The sequence below is a fragment of the Squalius cephalus genome (assembly GCF_949319135.1).
Source record: "Squalius cephalus genome assembly, chromosome: 24".
NCBI lineage: Eukaryota > Metazoa > Chordata > Actinopteri > Cypriniformes > Leuciscidae > Squalius > Squalius cephalus.
The window spans coordinates 9764725-9784053 of record NC_137145.1 but is presented as its reverse complement, the minus strand read 5'-3'; the positions used below and the strand labels follow the sequence as shown (position 1 = coordinate 9784053).

The 19329-nt window shown below is 47.0% G+C and overlaps 1 protein-coding gene and 2 pseudogenes across 3 annotated transcripts; all 3 read right to left on the bottom strand.

The window, feature by feature from the left end:
- Positions 1-850: 850 nt before the first annotated feature.
- Positions 851-1730, bottom strand: LOC307152155 (olfactory receptor 13C2-like; annotated as a pseudogene). The gene has a single exon. The product of its transcript is annotated as an olfactory receptor 13C2-like (transcript).
- A 5948-nt stretch (positions 1731-7678) lies between these two features.
- LOC307152154 (olfactory receptor 1M1-like) lies at positions 7679-13929 on the bottom strand (the record flags this gene model as incomplete). Its single annotated transcript, XM_079860562.1, has 3 exons — positions 7679-8700; positions 13490-13648; positions 13833-13929. The coding sequence occupies 3 exons, from the start codon at positions 13927-13929 to the stop codon at positions 7679-7681; spliced, it is 1278 nt and encodes a 425-aa protein (XP_079716688.1).
- A 1578-nt stretch (positions 13930-15507) lies between these two features.
- LOC307152152 (olfactory receptor 13C2-like) lies at positions 15508-16418 on the bottom strand (annotated as a pseudogene). The gene has a single exon. The product of its transcript is annotated as an olfactory receptor 13C2-like (transcript).
- Positions 16419-19329: the final 2911 nt, after the last annotated feature.

Here is a 19329-nt window from a genome sequence, read left to right as displayed (position 1 = left end):
TTGACTGAATGGAGGTCAAGTTGCCTGTTGTCTGGAATGCTGTGTTACCTGTGATAAAGAACTGTTTTTAGATATGCACTCATCAACAAAACATCAAAATAATGATTTCAGTGAATTTGACAGTATTGCTCGGCCCCACGATTCATGGAATAACCCTTCCCTTGTGAAAAAAACCTATACCAAAATGTATTTAAAATACACTTATTTCATCCTATACTAAAAAAAACATTAGCAAATGTACTGGCATATTTCTTGAGACTTACTGATATAAATATTATAATTAAACTTTATTTGGAGTACTTCTTTATTGCACAATGCATAGTTTTTAATATCACTATTAGTAAGGATAGTATGATCTCTGTATAATATCAGTCTTTAAATGGACCATATTTAAAGTGTACCTAAAGTATACTTGCAATAGTTCCACTTTAGCACAATCAGATATACTTAAGTATATCGTTAGTTGGACCTCAGCACAATTTCTGGATAACTAAAGTACATTAAGTACAAAATTTCTTGTTCCAATTTAGCAGACTTTATGTACATTAATTTAGTATACCAAAAGCACAATAGCAAGTTATTTATATTAATTACATAAATATGTAAATGTAGTATACTTGGCATAAAATGCAAGTATTTCAAATACATTTTAGTATATTTTTTTTCATTAGTGTTGTCTTTAATTGGCACAAGATTAAAGATGCTACAGTTACAATTTATGCTTCAAGTAACACAAAACAAACACTGTTTCACATTTAGTAATTCCATAACATTATGTAATATACTATATACTGTATACTTTCATGATAATTAATACAAATGTACAGATGAGATGAATTCCATAGGCCTACTATAACTGGAACACAGTTGGTATTCTAGATGAAAACATGATCATTTTTTTGATAAGCTTTTTCACAGATTCCATAAACTCCTTTGTTATAAATGTGTAGATTATAGGTTTAAGCACTGGAGGAAGTGCAGAGGTCAGAGAAAAAATAATTATTATATTGTTGATGCTTACAAGGACCAGAAAAAAATATTTTAGGCAGATGGGCACATAAAATACAGCCACTAATATTAAATGAGCAGAACATGTCTTTGGCTCTTTGTGGGGTTTTGATTCTGAACAATGTCACAGCTATGCATGTATATGAAAAGATCATACAAAATACTGGAAACATGATGATCACCTGAAACAAAACACTTATGATGACACAGCTTGGGAAAACAGACCTGTGATCGCAGAAACGAAGGATTATGACGCTGGTTCTGCAGAAAGAAAGTCTAGTCATGAAAACTGCTGCCGTTATTGTTTGCATCAGAGCCAATGTCCATAAAGCACCAATCATAACAAGCATTGATCTATGGCTCACAATCATATGATACCTCAGAACAGTGAGAGTTAGTGACTGCACTGAAACAAATAACATACTGGACATGCACAATCCATACGAGATCAACTGATTCCCAAACAAAACTGCATCCAGAAGCTGAGGGATAACAGCAGTATTTTCACAAATGTCAGTCAGTGATAAATTAAAGACAGCGATATATTTAGGAGTGTAAAGATTTCTGTCCGTAATGATAACAAACATGAGGCAGGAGTTTCCTAGAAAAGAAATAAAGTAGACAATAAACAGGAATATATAATAATATCTCATGTGAGGTATACCAGAGAATCCAGCAGACAGGAAGGAAATATTCCTGTTTCCAGTGACCTCTTGAATCATGTTCAAATGCTTTTTTTCATCCTGTCTGGGCAGAAAAGCAATTTTACAATTTATATAATAATAATAAAAAATTAATAAATAATGAATATGATACTCTCACAGTTAGGCCTTAGTAAGGTTTGCTCAGGCTGCAGACTTTCCCTGATTTATTATATATACTGAATAAAGCAGAGTCCGTCTCTTAAGCCTATCACTGACTCTGACAGTTTCCAGCATGCCACACCTCTAGAGCTGTCATCTAGCCAATCAAAGCACAGCACTAACAGTAATGATAAGGATAGTTAATGTATCCTTATTTGGATGTATTGCCATTATTTCTTGGCTCATCTTGAGCTATAAATGTAAACACTGATGTATAACTAGCAAATAAAAAGATATTTGCTTTCTTTAATAATACTTTTAAAGTTCTTTTCTGTCTTTTTTGGACCTTGACAGGCCTAGTAACAAAGCTTCAGTAGTTATTATTGGTTCGAAATGACAAATGAGTAAATGATGACTAATTTGATGGCTGTAATCACACCATTCAGAGTTTTTCTCCATACAGCCATTAACAAAATATGCATTCCAAAAATATGTATAATGCGGTTGCCAAATCAATCAATTGGCGAAACATATAATTTCCCAATACATGCTCTGATATCCACAAGACTCGATTACTGTAATGCCCTGTATGCTGGAATTAGTCAATCATCGATTTCACGATTGCAGATTGTCCAAAACGCTGCAGCGCGGTTCCTTACTGGGACAAAAAAGAGGGAACATATTGCACCTATCCAGGCCTCTCTCCATTGGCTCCCTGTGAAACAGAGAATTGATTTTAAGGTTTTAACTTGTGTTTAAAGCTCTAAATGGACTCGCCCCTAGTTATATATCTGAACTTTTAAGTTCATATTCTCCTCAGAGATCACTTAGATCGTCATCTAAGTTATTAAACGTCCCAAAAACCCGTCTGAAAACGAAGGGTGATAGGTCTTTTTCAGTTTACACTCCAAAACTATGGAATACACTCCCACTATCAATTAGAGCTTCCCCTACATTAAAAGTTTTTAAAACATCGATTAAAACGTACCTTTTTGCACAAGCATATTAAAATGCGTCTAAATGCTGTATGCATTTTTGAAATGATCATGTAATTGCACTTTTTTGTGTCGTTACTAGGCTTTTGCCTTTTTTTTTATCTTTTATGTGTTTTTGGTTTGAATTATTTGATATGCTATGTTTTAACTGTATGTGCTGTGCTGAGATTGTGAAGCACTTTGGTCAACATTCGTGTTGTTTTAAGGTGCTATAGAAATAAACTTGACCTTGACCTTGACCCAAAGTAAATCACAGTTAAGCTGTCATGGTAGTCAAGGAAAGCGAGGATTCACTTGCAGGAAAGGAATTTATTTAAAAAATAATAAACAAGAACAGAACAAAAAAAACTCCCTCGTGGGGGAAAACAAGACAGGCCAAAAACTCAAAAACATAACATGGGGGAAACAGAGACAACGATCCACACAGACTGCAAACAAGAGGGAACTAATAAAGGGAAACTAATCAGGGGGAACAGGTGGGAGAACTCAAACAATAATCAGGTAACAAGTAGGGCGGGGCTAACAATGACACAAGCACATGGCACAACATAACAGACACCCAAGTGCAGAACAAGACAGGACAGACATGTGACATAACCCCCTCCTTAAGGAGTGGCTTTCAGACACTCCACTAGAACGGGGGGGACAGACCAGGGCGGGACGGGAGGGACAGGCCAGGGCGGGACTGGAGGAACAGACCAGGGCGGGATGGGAGGGACAGAACAGGGCGGGACGGGAGAGATAAACTGTCCATTAGGCGGCCAGGGTGGAGCAGATTGTCCATCGGGCGGCCAGGGCGGAGACTTTCCCTCGGGCGGCCAGGGCGGAGACTTTCCCTCGGGCGGCCAGGTCGGAGACTCTCCTTCGGGTTGCCAGGGCGGAGACTCTCCCTCGGGCGGCCAGGGCGGAGACTCTCCCTCGGGCGGCCAGGGCGGAGACTTTCCCTCGGGCGGCCAGGGCGAAGAAGACCCCTCGGGCGGCCACGGCGGTGAAGACCCCTCGGGCGGCCAGGGCGGAGAAGACCCCTCGGGCGGCCACGGCGGAGAAGACCCCTCGGGCGGCCAGGGCGGTGAAGACCCCTCGGGCGGCCAGGGCGGAGAAGACCCCTCGGGCGGCCACGGCGGTGAAGACCCCTCGGGCGGCCAGGGCGGAGAAGACCCCTCGGGCGGCCACGGCGGTGAAGACCCCTCGGGCGGCCAGGGCGGAGAAGACCCCTCGGGCGGCCAGGGCGGAGAAGACCCCTCGGGCGGCCACGGCGCAGGAACTGGAACAAACACCACCGGCTCAGGCACTGGGACTGGCACCACCGGCTCAGGCACTGGAATTGGCACCACCGACTCAGGAACAGACACAGACACAAGAACAGGCACAGGAACAGACACAGGCACAGGAACAGACACAGGCACAGGAACAGACACAGGCACAGGAACAGACACAGGCACAGGAACAGACACAGGCACAGGCACAGGAACAGGCACAGGCACAGGAACAGACACAGGCACAGGAACAGACACAGGCACAGGAACAGGAACAGACACAGGCACAGGCACAGGAACAGACACAGGCACAGGAACAGACACAGGCACAGGAACAGACACAGGCACAGGAACAGACACAGGCACAGGAACAGACACAGGCACAGGAACAGACACAGGCACAGGAACAGACACAGGCACAGGAACAGACACAGGCACAGGAACAGACACAGGCACAGGAACAGACACAGGCACAGGAACAGGCACAGGAACAGACACAGGCACAGGAACAGACACAGGCACAGGAACAGACACAGACACTGGAACAGACACTGGAACAGACACTGGAACAGACACTGGAACAGACACTGGAACAGACACTGGAACAGACACTGGAACAGACACTGGAACAGACACTGGAACAGACACTGGAACAGACACTGGAACAGACACTGGAACAGACACTGGAACAGACACTGGAACAGACACTGGAACAGACACTGGAACAGACACTGGAACAGACACTGGAACAGACACTGGAACAGACACTGGAACAGACACTGGAACAGACACTGGAACAGACACTGGAACAGACACTGGAACAGACACTGGAACAGACACTGGAACAGACACTGGAACAGACACTGGCTCCTGTTCAGGAACAGACACTGGCTCCGGCTCAGGAACAGACACGGGCTCCGGTTCAGGGACAGACCCGGGCTCCGGCTCAGGAGCAGACACTGGCTCCGGCTCAGGAACAGACACAGGCTCCGGCTCAGGGACAGACACTGGCTCTGGCTCAGGGACAAACACTGGCTCTGGCTCAGGAACAGGAACAGACATCACCGGCTCAGGAACAGACACCACCGGCTCAAGTGTGTGTGTAGCCCACACACACCACATGGCTGTGGCCATAATGGCCAGTGTCGCGGTCACTGAGGGCTCAGGCTCAGGAACAGACACGGGCTCCGACTCAGGGACAGACACAGGCTCCGGCTCAGGAACAGACACGGGCTCCGGCTCAGGGACAGACACGGGCTCCGGCTCAGGGACAGACACGGGCTCCGGCTCAGGGACAGACACGGGCTCCGGCTCAGGGACAGACACGGGCTCCGGCTCAGGAACAGGAACAGACATCACCGGCTCAGGAACAGACACAGGCTCCGGCTCAGGAACCGACACTGGCTCTACGGTGACCATCTTGTCCGAAGGCACAGGCTCGGCAGGCATGACGTGAACAGGTTCGGCGGCGGCCATCTTGTCCGAAGACACAGGCTCGGCAGACGTGACGGGAACACTCTCGGTAGCGGCCATCTTGTCCGAAGACACAGGCTCGGCAGACGTGACGGGAACACTCTCGGTGGCGGCCATCTTGTCCGAAGACACAGGCTCGGCAGGCGTGACGTGAACAGTCTCCGGCTGGGCAGACGTGACGTGAACAGTCTCCGGCTGGGCAGACGTGACGTGAACAGTCTCCGGCTGGGCAGACGTGACGTGAACAGTCTCCGGCTGGGCAGACGTGACGTGAACAGTCTCTGGCTCCTCCGCAACGGAATCCTCCGGGACATTGGGGAGGCCGGAGGTCTTCCTCCTCCTCCGCCGTCTTCGATGGTGAGGTGCAGGTTCTGGTCTGGACGGAATTAATGGTGGATGGAGCTCTGGGCTAGGCAGCGGCGATGCATTCTCTGGGCTGGGCAGCGGCGATGCATTCTCTGGGCTGGGCAGCGGCGATGCATTCTCTGGGCTGGGCAGCGGCGATGCATTCTCTGGGCTGGGCAGCGGCGATGCATTCTCTGGGCTGGGCAGCGGCGATGCATTCTCTGGGCTGGGCAGCGGCGATGCATTCTCTGGGCTGGGCAGCGGCGATGCATTCTCTGGGCTGGGCAGCGGCGATGCATTCTCTGGGCTGGGCAGCGGGGATGCAGGCGGGTCCGATGTATCCCACCGAGCACGATAGTGGAGATACTTAGTGAACCTCGGAAAGTCTAAAATCTCCAGCCCCTTCATCTCCCATCGAGGCAAGGGATCGTCCAAACAAACATTAAATAAGTCCTTAAGGACTATATCCCCAAGCCCGAGTCCCTCTGCTGCCGCGCTGAATCTCAGGGCGAAATCCTTCACCCTGGTCCCCTGCTGTCGGAGAGAAACCAAGTTGCTGACTCTCATGATGCGCCTAAGGTGAGGGCAGGAATCCCTCTGCTGAATCCTCATTGCGGTGGATCGTTCTGTCATGGTAGTCAAGGAAAGCGAGGATTCACTTGCAGGAAAGGAATTTATTTAAAAAATAATAAACAAGAACAGAACAAAAAAACTCCCTCGTGGGGGAAAACAAGACAGGCCAAAAACTCAAAAACATAACATGGGGGAAACAGAGACAACGATCCACACAGACTGCAAACAAGAGGGAACTAATAAAGGGAAACTAATCAGGGGGAACAGGTGGGAGAACTCAAACAATAATCAGGTAACAAGTAGGGCGGGGCTAACAATGACACAAGCACATGGCACAACATAACAGACACCCAAGTGCAGAACAAGACAGGACAGACATGTGACATAAGCTCAATCCATCACCCATGGACAGCAGTTGGTTATGAATCAGAGCAGATTAGAATCAGAGCAGTATTTATTTTTTATTAACCGGCAATGCTTCATTCATTTTCTCTGTCCTTTTTAATATCTCCAGTGAGAATTCCTTTATATTTTACTTCACATACTATACTGTTGTCTGAGCCGTTTTCCATGTAGGACTACATTTAATTATTGGCCTTCATGAAAAAGAATTTGCAAACATTAATTTATATGAGGCATCTGATGACAACATGTAAACAACAATTTTGATATTTATACCCTTTTGCATGGAGATGTGAAGTGAAAATTCTGTCATCATTTACTCAACTTCATATCATTTGAAAATTATGACTGTCTTTCTTCAGTTGAACCCCATTCAATTTCAATCACCTTTTTTCCATTTATTGAAAATTAATTGTGGGGCTGTCATTATGGCTAATAAGAACTTTTGTGTTGCAGGAATAAAAAAGAAAGTCAAATGGCTTTGGTACAACATGAGGATGAGCAAAATATTTTTTATTTTTGGGTGAACTATCCTTATATACCCATAATCAAATCTGCATGCATGGCATAGAACGCTTTGTTGCACGACAAACACATTTCAATAATTTGCAACAAAACAAAATTAAGTGCATTTATTTCTTTATTTCATTTTTGGCCTGCTTATAACACAAATTCTAAATTTTGACCTCATGAATATTTTGAGTAATTATTTTAATCACATATGAGAAGACTGTGAGATAATTTTTTACACACAGGTCAGTCACTTCTGGTAAATTAGATTGAATGCTCTTAGCTTACAATATATCCAATCAGATATTCATGGTCAACACACAAGTTGTTTCTTTCTTTCTCTAGTGGTGTTCACCTTGTTTCGTTTGTACAGTTGTTTTATGGATTGCATGACCTCCTCTGTCTTTAAAGTGTATATGATGGGATTCAGCATAGGTGGTATTATCTGAGTTAAGGAATTGTTTATTATCCGGGCGTTTGGATGGATAAATGTTGTTAAAGCTGCAATATTAGTACCTATAAGTGGGATATAACCGATTGCCACCAACATGAAATGTGAGGTGCAGGTTTTCATGGCTTTAATCCGTTCTGCACCATGAGCAATCTTAAACAAAGCCAGAGCAATGCGGATATATGAGATGATTATTAATATCAGTGGCATACATACCAGGAGACCAAAGCAAATATTTGCCATGCTATTATTTATGGCATTATCATTACAAGCTAGTCTATAGATAGGGCCATGATCACAAAAATAACTATTGACTACAATTGACCTACAAATAGAGAGTCTTGTTATCAAACTCACCATTAAAGCAATAAAAGTCACAGAAAAAGTCCACATAACCCCTATGATCAGAAACATGGCTGTTTTAGTTACAATAGCATGATACCGTAGAGGAAAACAAATAGCAACCAGTCTGTCATAAGCCAAGACAAATAGTGTTAAAGACTGCAGATTCATGAAATGATACACAAAAAACATATATGCCAAACATGCTTCATATGAAATCTCCTGGTGCTCGAATAAAAATGTGTCAATGAGTTTTGGAATCAAAGCTGAGCTTCCACACAGATCAGAAATGGCCAGATGGAAAACAGCAATGTATTTAGCTGTGTGAAGTCTGCGGGCCAAATAAATGATACACATGATAAATGAATTCCCTAAAACAGTCACAGCATATACAAAACACAAGAACACATAGTAGTATTTTGCATGTGGAACATTAGAAAAGCCGTTGAGGAAAAATGTTGCTGGACGAACAAAGGTCACATTTGCAGAGGAGTTTGACTGAATGGAGGTCAAGTTGCCTGTTGTCTGGAATGCTGTGTTACCTGTGATAAAGAACTGTTTTTAGATATGCACTCATCAACAAAACATCAAAATAATGATTTCAGTGTATTTGACAGTATTGCTCGGCCCCACGATTCATGGAATAACCCTTCCCTTGAGAAAAAAACCTATACCAAAATGTATTTAAAATACACTTATTTCATACTAAGTATACTACAAATCCATTAACAAATTTACTGGTATATCGCTTGAGACTTACTGATATAAATATTATAATTAAACTTTATTTGGAGTACTTCTTTATTGCACAATGCATAGTTTTTAATATCACTATTAGTAAGGATAGTATGATCTCTGTATAATATCAGTCTTTAAATGGACCATATTTAAAGTGTACCTAAAGTATTCTTGCAATAGTTCCACTTTAGCACAATCAGATATACTTAAGTATATCGTTAGTTGGACCTCAGCACAATTTATGGATAACGTCTCGGTTACGGATGTAACCCTCGTTCCCTGAGTGGGAATGGAGACGTTACGTCGGATGACGACGATTGGGGTTTCGCTTAGAAAGCCTCTCACCTTCGAGTATATAAAACGAGCCAATGGCAATGAAATGCCATGGGTCTGCGGAATTTGCATAGCGTATCTCCGCCCACCGCAGGGGGTATAAAGGAAGTACGCTGGCAACATGCAGATATGTCTTCGCTGAGGAGCCGAGACTGAACTCAGGCGTTTTTCAGCGATACAGCGGAAGTGGCAGGAAGACGTTCCCTTTCGTGGTCACTCCGAGTTACGTCGGATGACGACGATTGGGGTTCCAGTCTAATCACGCCACCTCGGCTGTCATCCAGCGCCCTGCGTAAGTCTGAGCTCCCTGTTGTGAGACTAGCACGAACGAAGGAGTCCTACTTAACACAGGAATACCAAGGTACACTGGGAAGCATATCTCAGGAGAAATATGCAATTATGCCCAACCATTAAGGGGGGGGGGGGGACTTGAGAGACACATATGACCCAGAGGGATGCATATGGGGTATCACTGAGGTGTCCAGCCGCAGGTGGAATATTTAAACCCCAGGGGTGGCAAGGTGGCTTGCCAAGGGAAAGACACACGCTCAAAAGAGACTTACAGTGGAATACACATGTGGGGGTCGCCCAAAGGGGGGACCATGCACATGGAGGCACCTAGTCAAGCGCAAAAGCTGTGTTATGGCAGATTGGCATAAGTCAGGCGTTGACGTAACCAGTGCTGGAGGAACTCAGAGCTTATCAGACTCACCTGAGAAGACGATCGCACGTATCCCGTCCGTGGAGAGGAATGGCGAGCAAGCGAAGACACCTGAGCAGAATCTAGTACCGGCTGGTTGAAGCGAGTACATGGGAAGAAACTGGCTCTACTCGGAGATTATAGAATCTCGCGAATGTGTTGGGTGTCGCCCAGCCTGCAGCTCTACAAATGTCTGTTAGCGAGGCGCCATGCGCTAGAGCCCAAGAGGAAGCCACACTACGAGTGGAGTGAGCTTTCACACCAAGGGGGCATTGACGACCTTGCTGCTGGTATGCCAAAGCAATGGTATCCACTATCCAGTGAGATAACCTTTGCTTTGAGAGAGCCTTTCCCTTCAGCTTCCCACCATAACAGACAAAGAGCTGGTCTGAGGTCCTGAACACCGCGTTCTGTCTACATAAGCACGGAGTGCGCGTACTGGACAGAGCAGTGTCAAGGCTGGGTCTGCCTCCTCCAAGGGCAGCGCTTGCAGGTTCACTACCTGGTCTCGAAAGGGTGTGGTAGGAACCTTGGGCACGTATCCAAGCCGGGGTCTCAGGATCACTTGAGAGTTAGCCGGCCCGAATTCCAGGCACGCTTCGTCAACCGAAAATGCCTGCAGGTCCCCTACCCTCTTGATGGAGGCCAATGCAACCAGGAGCGCTGTCTTCATAGACAGGAACTTAAGCTCTGCTGATTGTAAAGGCTCAAATGGAGCACTCTGCAGGGCAGTTAGAACCACTGAGAGGTCCCAAGAGGGTACGAGGGGAGGACGAGGAGGATTCAGTCTTCTCGCTCCCCTCAGGAACCTGACAATCAGGTCGTGCTTCCCCAGAGACTTACCATCAACTGCTGCGTGATGTGCGGCAATGGCGGCAACATACACTTTCAGGGTGGAGGGAGACAGCCTTCGCTCCAACCCTTCTTGCAGGAAGGAAAGCACGACACTGATGGGGCAATTCGTGGGTTCTTGATGTTTAGAAGAACACCAGTTGACGAAGAGGTTCCACTTCAACGCATAGGCATGTCTCGTGGACGATGCTCTAGCGGAAGTGATGGTAGCCACCACCGCTGGTGGTAGGGTACTCAAACCTGCCTCGTCCCGTCCAGGAGCCACACGTGGAGGTTCCAAAGATCGGGACGAGGGTGCCATAAGGTGCCCCGTCCCTGAGAAAGGAGGTCCTTCCTCAGAGGAATTGGCCAGGGAGGTGCTGTCGCGAGGAGTACTAGTTCGGAGAACCAGGTCCGGTTGGGCCAATACGGGGCAACCAAAATGACCTGCTCCTCGTCCTCCCTGATCTTGCGCAAGGTCTGCGCAAGAAGGCTCACTGGGGGAAACGCATACTTGCGTAGGCCCCGCGGCCAGCTGTGCGCCAGTGCATCCGTGCCGAGCGTGCCCTCGGTCAGGGAATAAAACAGGTCGCAATGGGACGAGTCGTGGGAGGCAAACAGGTCTACCTGTGCGTCGCCGAACTGATCCCAAATCAGCTGGACCGTCTGGTGATGGAGTCGCCATTCTCCAGCGAGAGGCCGAACTCGAGACAGCTCGTCGGCCGCCTGGTTCAGGTGTCCCGGGATATAAATGGCTCGAAGCGACCTCAGATGCTTCTGACTCCATATGAGGAGGTGGCGAGCGAGTTGCGACATACGGCGGGAGCGTAGACCACCCTGATGGTTGATGTACGCTACTGTTGCGGTATTGTCTGATCGGACTAGTACGTGCTGGCCCCTGAGCAGCGCATGGAAGCGGTGCAGGGCGAGACGTACAGCCAGCAACTCGAGGCAATTGACATGCCAAAGGCGCTGGGGTCCTGTCCAGGAGCCCGCGGCAGCATGACCATTGCACATGGCGCCCCAGCCCGTGGCAGAGGCATCTGTCGAAACAACAACATGCCGGGAAACTCGTTCTAAGGGCACTCCGGCCCGTAGAAAATTGAGGTTCGACCACGGGGTGAAGGTCTGACGGCAGGCTGGAGTCACTGGGACTCGGAGCGTGCCGTGTTGCCATGCCCACCTCGGGACTCGATCGCGAAGCCAAAGCTGAAGCGGTCTCATATGAAGCAATCCCAGCGGCGTTACTGCGGCTGCGGATGCCATATGCCCCAGGAGCCTCTGAAATAATTTCAGTGGAACCGCACTCTTGCCCTCGAACTGACGAAGACAAGTCAGCAGTGACTGCGCGCGCTCGCTCGTAAGCTGCGCGCACATGGCGACCGAGTCGATCTCCATACCGAGAAAAGAGATCCTCTGCACGGGGCAGAGTTTGCTCTTCTCCCAGTTGACCCGAAGGCCCAGACGAACTAGGTGCTGAAGCACTAGGTCCCTGTGTTCGCAAACCTGGTCTCGAGAGTGAGCTAGGATTAGCCAGTCGTCGAGATAGTTCAGGATGCGAACCCCGTGTTCCCGGAGGGGAACAAGGGCTGCCTCGACGACCTTCGTGAAGACGCGAGGAGACAGGTCTAGCCCGAAAGGGAGAACCGCGTACTGGTATGCCTGCCCCTCGAAAGCAAACCGTAGAAACGGTCTGTGTCGAGGTAAAATGGAGACATGGAAGTAGGCGTCCTTCAGGTCGATCGCTGCAAACCAATCCTGTGGCCGCACACACTGGAGGATGTGTTTGGCCGTTAGCATCTTGAACGGCAGCCTGTAAAGGGAGCGGTTCAAGACGCGCAGGTCGAGGATTGGCCGTAACCCACCGGACTTCTTGGGTACAATGAAGTAAGGGCTGTAGAAGCCGGACTTCATCTCGGCTGGAGGGACAATCTCGATCGCACCCTTCGCCAGTAGGGTGGCGACCTCCGCTCTCATGACAGGGGCATTGCCACCGACCATAGTGAAGCGGACTCCCCTGAAGCGGGAAGGAGATATCGCGAACTGAATCGCGTAGCCGAATCTGATGGTTCTCGCGACCCAGCGGGACAGTCTGGGAAGCTCTAGCCAGGCCTCCAGAAAGTGCACCAGAGGGGTCATACGAACCACAGACGCACCGTCGGTGGGGCAGCGAGGCGGAATGACCGGCACCGGCGAGGGTGGCATAGCGGCCCTGTGCGGGGGCACGGTCATTAACCGCGTCCTGCCAGAGGAGGCCAGGGGAGGGCGCGCGTCCCACGGGGGCGTGCTCTGGCAGGGGTCTGGCGACAGAGGGGGATGAGAGGAGCGTGGCCCGTGGGCGGCGCGTGCTGTCATCCACAGCCTCTTGGGGCTTGGAGGAAGGGACATCTGTTCTTGAAACAAGAATTTCCCCCCGGCCCTCCACCGGGGAAAGGAGTGGCCCTGCTACCAGCTCCTGAGAAGAACTGAGCCCTAACCCCAAGCTGCCCGTCTCAGAAGTGCTGCTTAGCATGGCGTTTAGCCGGCTAAGGGGCGGAGACAGGCGGTGCCACCCTCCTGCGACCTCCTCTGCTGTGGGCCAGTGAAGGCTCGAGGGGAGGAACGCAGAGGGGCGGTGTCGGCGGGAAGCAGGCTAAGGACACCGCACGGACAGATGACCGTCGGTACAGAAGGTCCTGCGCCTGCTTATAGAGTGATCGAAGACTGTTGGGCGCAATCCTCAACCACACCGCCGACTAGGCTGCCCGTCTCAAGAGTGCTGCTTAGGCTGGCATGGCAGTCTAAGGGGCGGAGACGGGCAGCGCCGCCCTCCTGCGACTTGCTCCTGCTCAGGGCCGGTAAGACCCGAGGGGAGCAACCGCATGGAGGGGGCATTGGCGGGAAGCAGACTAAGGAGACCACACGGATGGATGACCATCGGTGCAGGACCCGAGTCTACTTCAGGTGGTCGAAGCCACACCGCCAAAGAGCCCAGCCCGGGACATGGGGGAGCTTAGAAAATAAACTCTCAGACACCCCCACATCAACCTGGCTAAGCCCATGTCTGGACCACACTAGTGGACATCACCTGACCTAGGATCACGCAGGTGCTGATGTCGCCTGAGCGAGGTCGGCAGTGTGCGTGGCGGAACAAACCAGGCCGGGCATGGGAGGCATAGCGTCCCAGCATAGGGGCGTGGTTAGAATTTCCGCGTTCTGCCAGGGTTGGCCAGGGAAGGACTAGCGTTCCACTGCGGCCGGTTCGACAGAACTCCCGGGACAGCACTGCATCGAAGGCGCAGGCGACACACAGCACTGCATGACCGTGCCACGATAGTGACAGGGAACATGCAGACCATGATCGCCGTGCGATCGAAAGCAGCGAAGGCGGAGGACACCCGCGGGCCACGAAAGTCACGTGGAGTCTCGCGCAGCGCAGGCGTCCTGATGCACGTCCGGGAGAAGCTTACAGCGCTCGGGGGGAGGGCGGGGCCACTCCAGCCGATGCTTTCAGCTGCCCGGGAAAGCATGGCTGACAGCTCTGGATCGGTCCCGGCAACGATGGCACTCCCGTGGGAGGCAACGCAGTCGAAACTTCATTTCCAGAGGAATCAAGCCCGCCTTGTGATGCTGTGAGTGCATGGTCTGCGATGTGGAGGGGGGTGTGGCCCGAGGAATTGACTCGTCGGTTGTTGTGCCACACCAAACCCTCAGATCACCCTGGCCACCAGCCAAAGTATCCCTTCTCGAGGAAGAGATAAATTGGGGTGTGGCAGAGGGGACTCTACTCACATGGAGATCATTGAGTCTTGATCTATAAACATCGCGATGGCCATGTTCCCGCAATGAAAACATGACTCATCAACGAGCGCTGCAGAGCGTGATTAAGCCCAACACGCAAAACAGCGCTCGCGACCGTTAGGCAGAGATGACTCACGCACACACATCCAGAAAATACACGGGCGAACCGTCTTGAAAAAGACGTGCCGCGTGCAGCTCTTTTAGAGAGTGGAAAAGCTCAGCAGAGTGCTGAAACGCCCAGGGAGAAACACACTCACTGTCGGCAGATTACTGCACAAATCAGCAGCAGGAAATGCGATCTCGCTGGAAAGCGCCGTCACACCAACACACTGAAGAGCCGCTCGTCTCGAAGAGATTTGAGATGACACTCAAAAGGCTTGTGGAGTGAAGTACTGAACTTGGCTCCGAAGCGAAAACATATCTGCATGTTGCCAGCGTACTTCCTTTATACCCCCTGCGGTGGGCGGAGATACGCTATGCAAATTCCGCAGACCCATGGCATTTCATTGCCATTGGCTCGTTTTATATACTCGAAGGTGAGAGGCTTTCTAAGCGAAACCCCAATCGTCGTCATCCGACGTAACTCGGAGTGACCACGAAAGGGAACTAAAGTACATTAAGTACAATATTTGTTATTCCAATTTAGCAGACTTTATGTACATTAATTTAGTATACCAAAAGCACAATTGCAAGGTATTTATATTAATTACATAAATATGTAAATGTAGTATACTTGGCATAAAATGCAAGTATTTCAAATACATTTTAGTATATATTTTTTTCATTAGTGTTGTCTTTAATTGGCACAAGATTAAAGATGCTACAGTTACAATTTATGCTTCAAGTAACACAAAACAAACACTGTTTCACATTTAGTAATTCCATAACATTATGTAATATACTATATACTGTATACTTTAATGATAATTAATACAAATGTACAGATGAGAGGAATTCCATAGGCCTACTATAACTGGAACACAGTTGGTATTCTAGATGAAAACATGATTCTATTTTTGATATGCATTTTCACAGATTCCATAAACTCCTTTGTTATAAATGTGTAGATTATAGGTTTAAGCGTTGGAGGAAGTGCATAGGACAGATAAAGAATAATTATTATAGTGTTGATGCTTACAAGGACCTGAAAGACATATTTTAGGCAGATGGGCACATTAAATTCAGCCACTAATATTAAATGAGCAGAACATGTCTTTGTGGCTCTTTGTGGGGTTGTGATTCTGAACAATGTCACAGCTATGCATGTATATTAAAAGATCATACAAAATACTGGAAACATGATGATCACCTGAAATAAAACACTTATGATGACACAGCTTGGGAAAACAGACCCGTGATCGCAGAACCGAAGGATTATGACGCTAGTTCTGCAGAAAGAAAGTCTAGTCATGAAAACTGCTGTTATTGTTTGCATCAGTGCCAATGTCCATAAAGCACCAATCATAACAAGCATTGATCTATGGCTCAAAATCATATGATACCTCAGTGGTAAACAAATAGCTATTAAACTGTCAAAAGACAGTACAGTGAGAGTTAGTGACTGCACTGAAACAAATAACATATTGGACATGCACAATCCATACGAGATCAACTGATTCCCAAACAAAACTGCATCCAGAAGCTGAGGGATAACAGTGGTATTTTCACAAATGTCGGTCAATGATAAATTAAAGACAGCGATATATTTAGGAGTGTAAAGATTTCTGTCCGTAATGATAACAAACATGAGGCAGGAGTTTCCTAGACAATAAATAAAGTAGACAACAGGAATATATAATAATATCTCATGTGAGGTATACCAGAGAATCCAGCAGACAGGAAGGAAGTATTCCTGTTTCCAGTGACCTCTTGAATCATGTTCAAATGCTTTTTTTCATCCTGTCTAGGCAGAAAAGCAACTTTACAATTTATATAATAATAATAAAAAATGAATAAATAATGAATATGATACTCTCACAGTTAGGCCTTAGTAAGGTTTGCTCAAGCTGCAGACTTTCCCTGATTTATTATATATACTGAATAAAGCAGAGTCCGTCTCTTAAGCCTATCACTGACTCTGACAGTTTCCAGCAATGCCACACCTCTAGAGCTGTCCTCTAGCCAATCAAAGCACAGCACTGACAGTAATGATAAGGATAGTTAATGTATCCTTGTTTCTCCTGGATGTATTGCCATTATTTCTTGGCCCATATCTTGAGCTATAAATGTAAATAAATGATGTATAACTAGCCTATAAAAGGATATTTGCTTAACAACCAATGAATATGTAGACATTGTGTGGATTCAGAAGTCTTGGAATTGGAGCTCCTAGAGTCACTTGGACTTCTTTAATGATAATTTTATAGTTCTTTTCTGTCTTTTTTGGATCTTGACAGGCCTAGTAACAATGCATTAACATTCAGCCTCAAGCGCCCTCCAGCGGCAAACAGGTAAGGTTGCATTAACCTCCAAACATCACATATTTCTGTCATGACAACTCTCTGAGAGACTGGCATGGTAATGGATATGGAAATGTTAATGTATTTGGTCTTGGCTGAATAGATCTGCTACGCTGCACTGCTGCTGCTAATACATTCACAGACATGCTGCTGCTGCACATATAGCACACATGAAATAACCCCGTAGAAGTTCTACCAGAAAGACTCGAGAGAATAAATACTGTAACAATTAACATTTATTAACAGCCCAACAAGCAATCAAGTTCTTTGGCGTAGGCCTTGTCCGTAGCTTGCAATCCGAGGGTCCGGATCTGCATATCCTGCCTGAAGATGAAGGCAGGGGCGCAGCCGACCCCCTGCGAGGTATAGGAATGGACCATCCTGGTGGTGGTGGGGTGGATGGAGGGAAGATACCATCCTGGTGGTGTTGGGGAGGATGGAGGGAAGAGACCATCCTGGTGGTGTTGGGGAGGATGGAGGGAAAGACCCGTCTTGGAGGTGGAGGGGAGGATGGAGGTGAATGGAAGCGTCAGCATCTGCAAACTCAGACGTGTGTAAGTACCAATCTTTTATACCATAATAGGAATATGATTGGATAGATGAGAAGGTAATAAGTGACGTAACAATTGAGTCTTCCCAGCAGAACTTATGCTAAAGCTTCATATCTATGCAGGTGGAGCTGGGGAAAGTGGGTTTCTGAAAGCGTACTGCAGACTGCTAACAGCAAACAATGCCAAGTATTTGAATGTTGAGCAGCAAGCTCATTGGCTGCTGATGCAACAGCAACTAATCAGCTGCACTATGTAGATAATGATGTGATTGCTAACAAATTGAGTTAAAGACCTCTTTTTTTGCATCTTGTAGTTGCATCGCGTCTTATTTGGGCACAGTGAAAAGAAATGAAACACAAATGAAAAATCTATTTCTGTGAGTCCATATGATGCAAGTGAATAAGTCAGCATGAAATCAAAATTGACCCTACTTTGTTAGCGCACATTATTAGTCTTGTGGTAAACAATTCATCTGTACAGCTTAGTGCACTTTTTTGTCTTTGTAATCTTTAATCAAAATCTGAAAATATACTTCCCCCCGGAATAAGCTGCCTTCTCTGATGATGTCAGTTTGAACAAGCCACCGTTTTCTCATTCAGTATTCCGTTTCACTCTGAAAATACGTTACAGTTCGTCACAACACCAGAAGTGATGGTTTTGCTTTGTGTGTAAACATGGCGAAAAGCAGTGAGAGGTTTTACAGCCTCAATAAACTTTAACAGTTTGACTGGGCTGCAGTCCATGGGCCCTGCCCAGTTCGGGACACAGCCTACTGTTTATCTTCGTTTGATTTGTTCAGTTATATGCCGGTCAGTAATTATTAGCCGCATTTCCACTGTCGTTATAAACTGGTATTTATCCTTAGACGATTTCAACCAAGGGGGACTCCAAGATAATTCAATTTGCCTACCCATTCATAAATACAGTAATTTGCTAAATGAATTTAATTTGCTAAATTAAATCCTTCATTCAACCAATTTGTTCAAAAAACTAATTTGTTGAATGAAGGATTTAACTCATTCATTAATGTCACAATGATAAAGACATCAGGAGATTAAAACAGTAAACAGGCAAGAGTGCAGGCCACAGGTGCAGGTCCAGCAGAAGCTAACAACAGGGAGAGGCGAGTGCAGAATCCAGCTGGCAGAATCAGCCATACAGGGGTGTGTTACCCGTACAACGACGTAACTCGCTGCTTCACTACCATAGTATGATGCATCCTTGAAGAAATCAACTTGCTAGTCACGACTGTTTCCCAAAACCATTTCACGAGATGTAGTATTTTAAGCGTATTTGGCATGCTGTCCGGGGGAGGGCTCCGAGCTCGGAATTTTGCCCGAACCCAGAGTACTCCCCCTTTTACTGGGATAGAAACCAGCCTAGAGTGAGGTGATGGGGTGGTGAAGGGATGCTGTGAAACTTGACATGAGACAGAGGTGAGGAAAGGCTTTATTTATACCGGCTTCCTTTTGAGCTGATTGGTTGATTACCTGAACGTGCTCCTCCCGAACTTTGTTTAATAAAACTTCATATTGTTGCAAAGTGGTCGTTCAACCACACTGGTTTATGACGTCACGCACATGGTGGAGAAATTTTAATGAAACTTTGAGTTCTGAGGCATCTGTGGACTATTTTTTTTATTTCCAGATTCAATCATAGGCTCGTTCTTACGTACTAAAGCACGTTCGCACATGCGCAGTCTTTAAAAACAGTGCTTTAAATCTCTTGACAAACTAAAAGACGTAAATGACATTTGTATGTATTTTAAATAAAAGACAC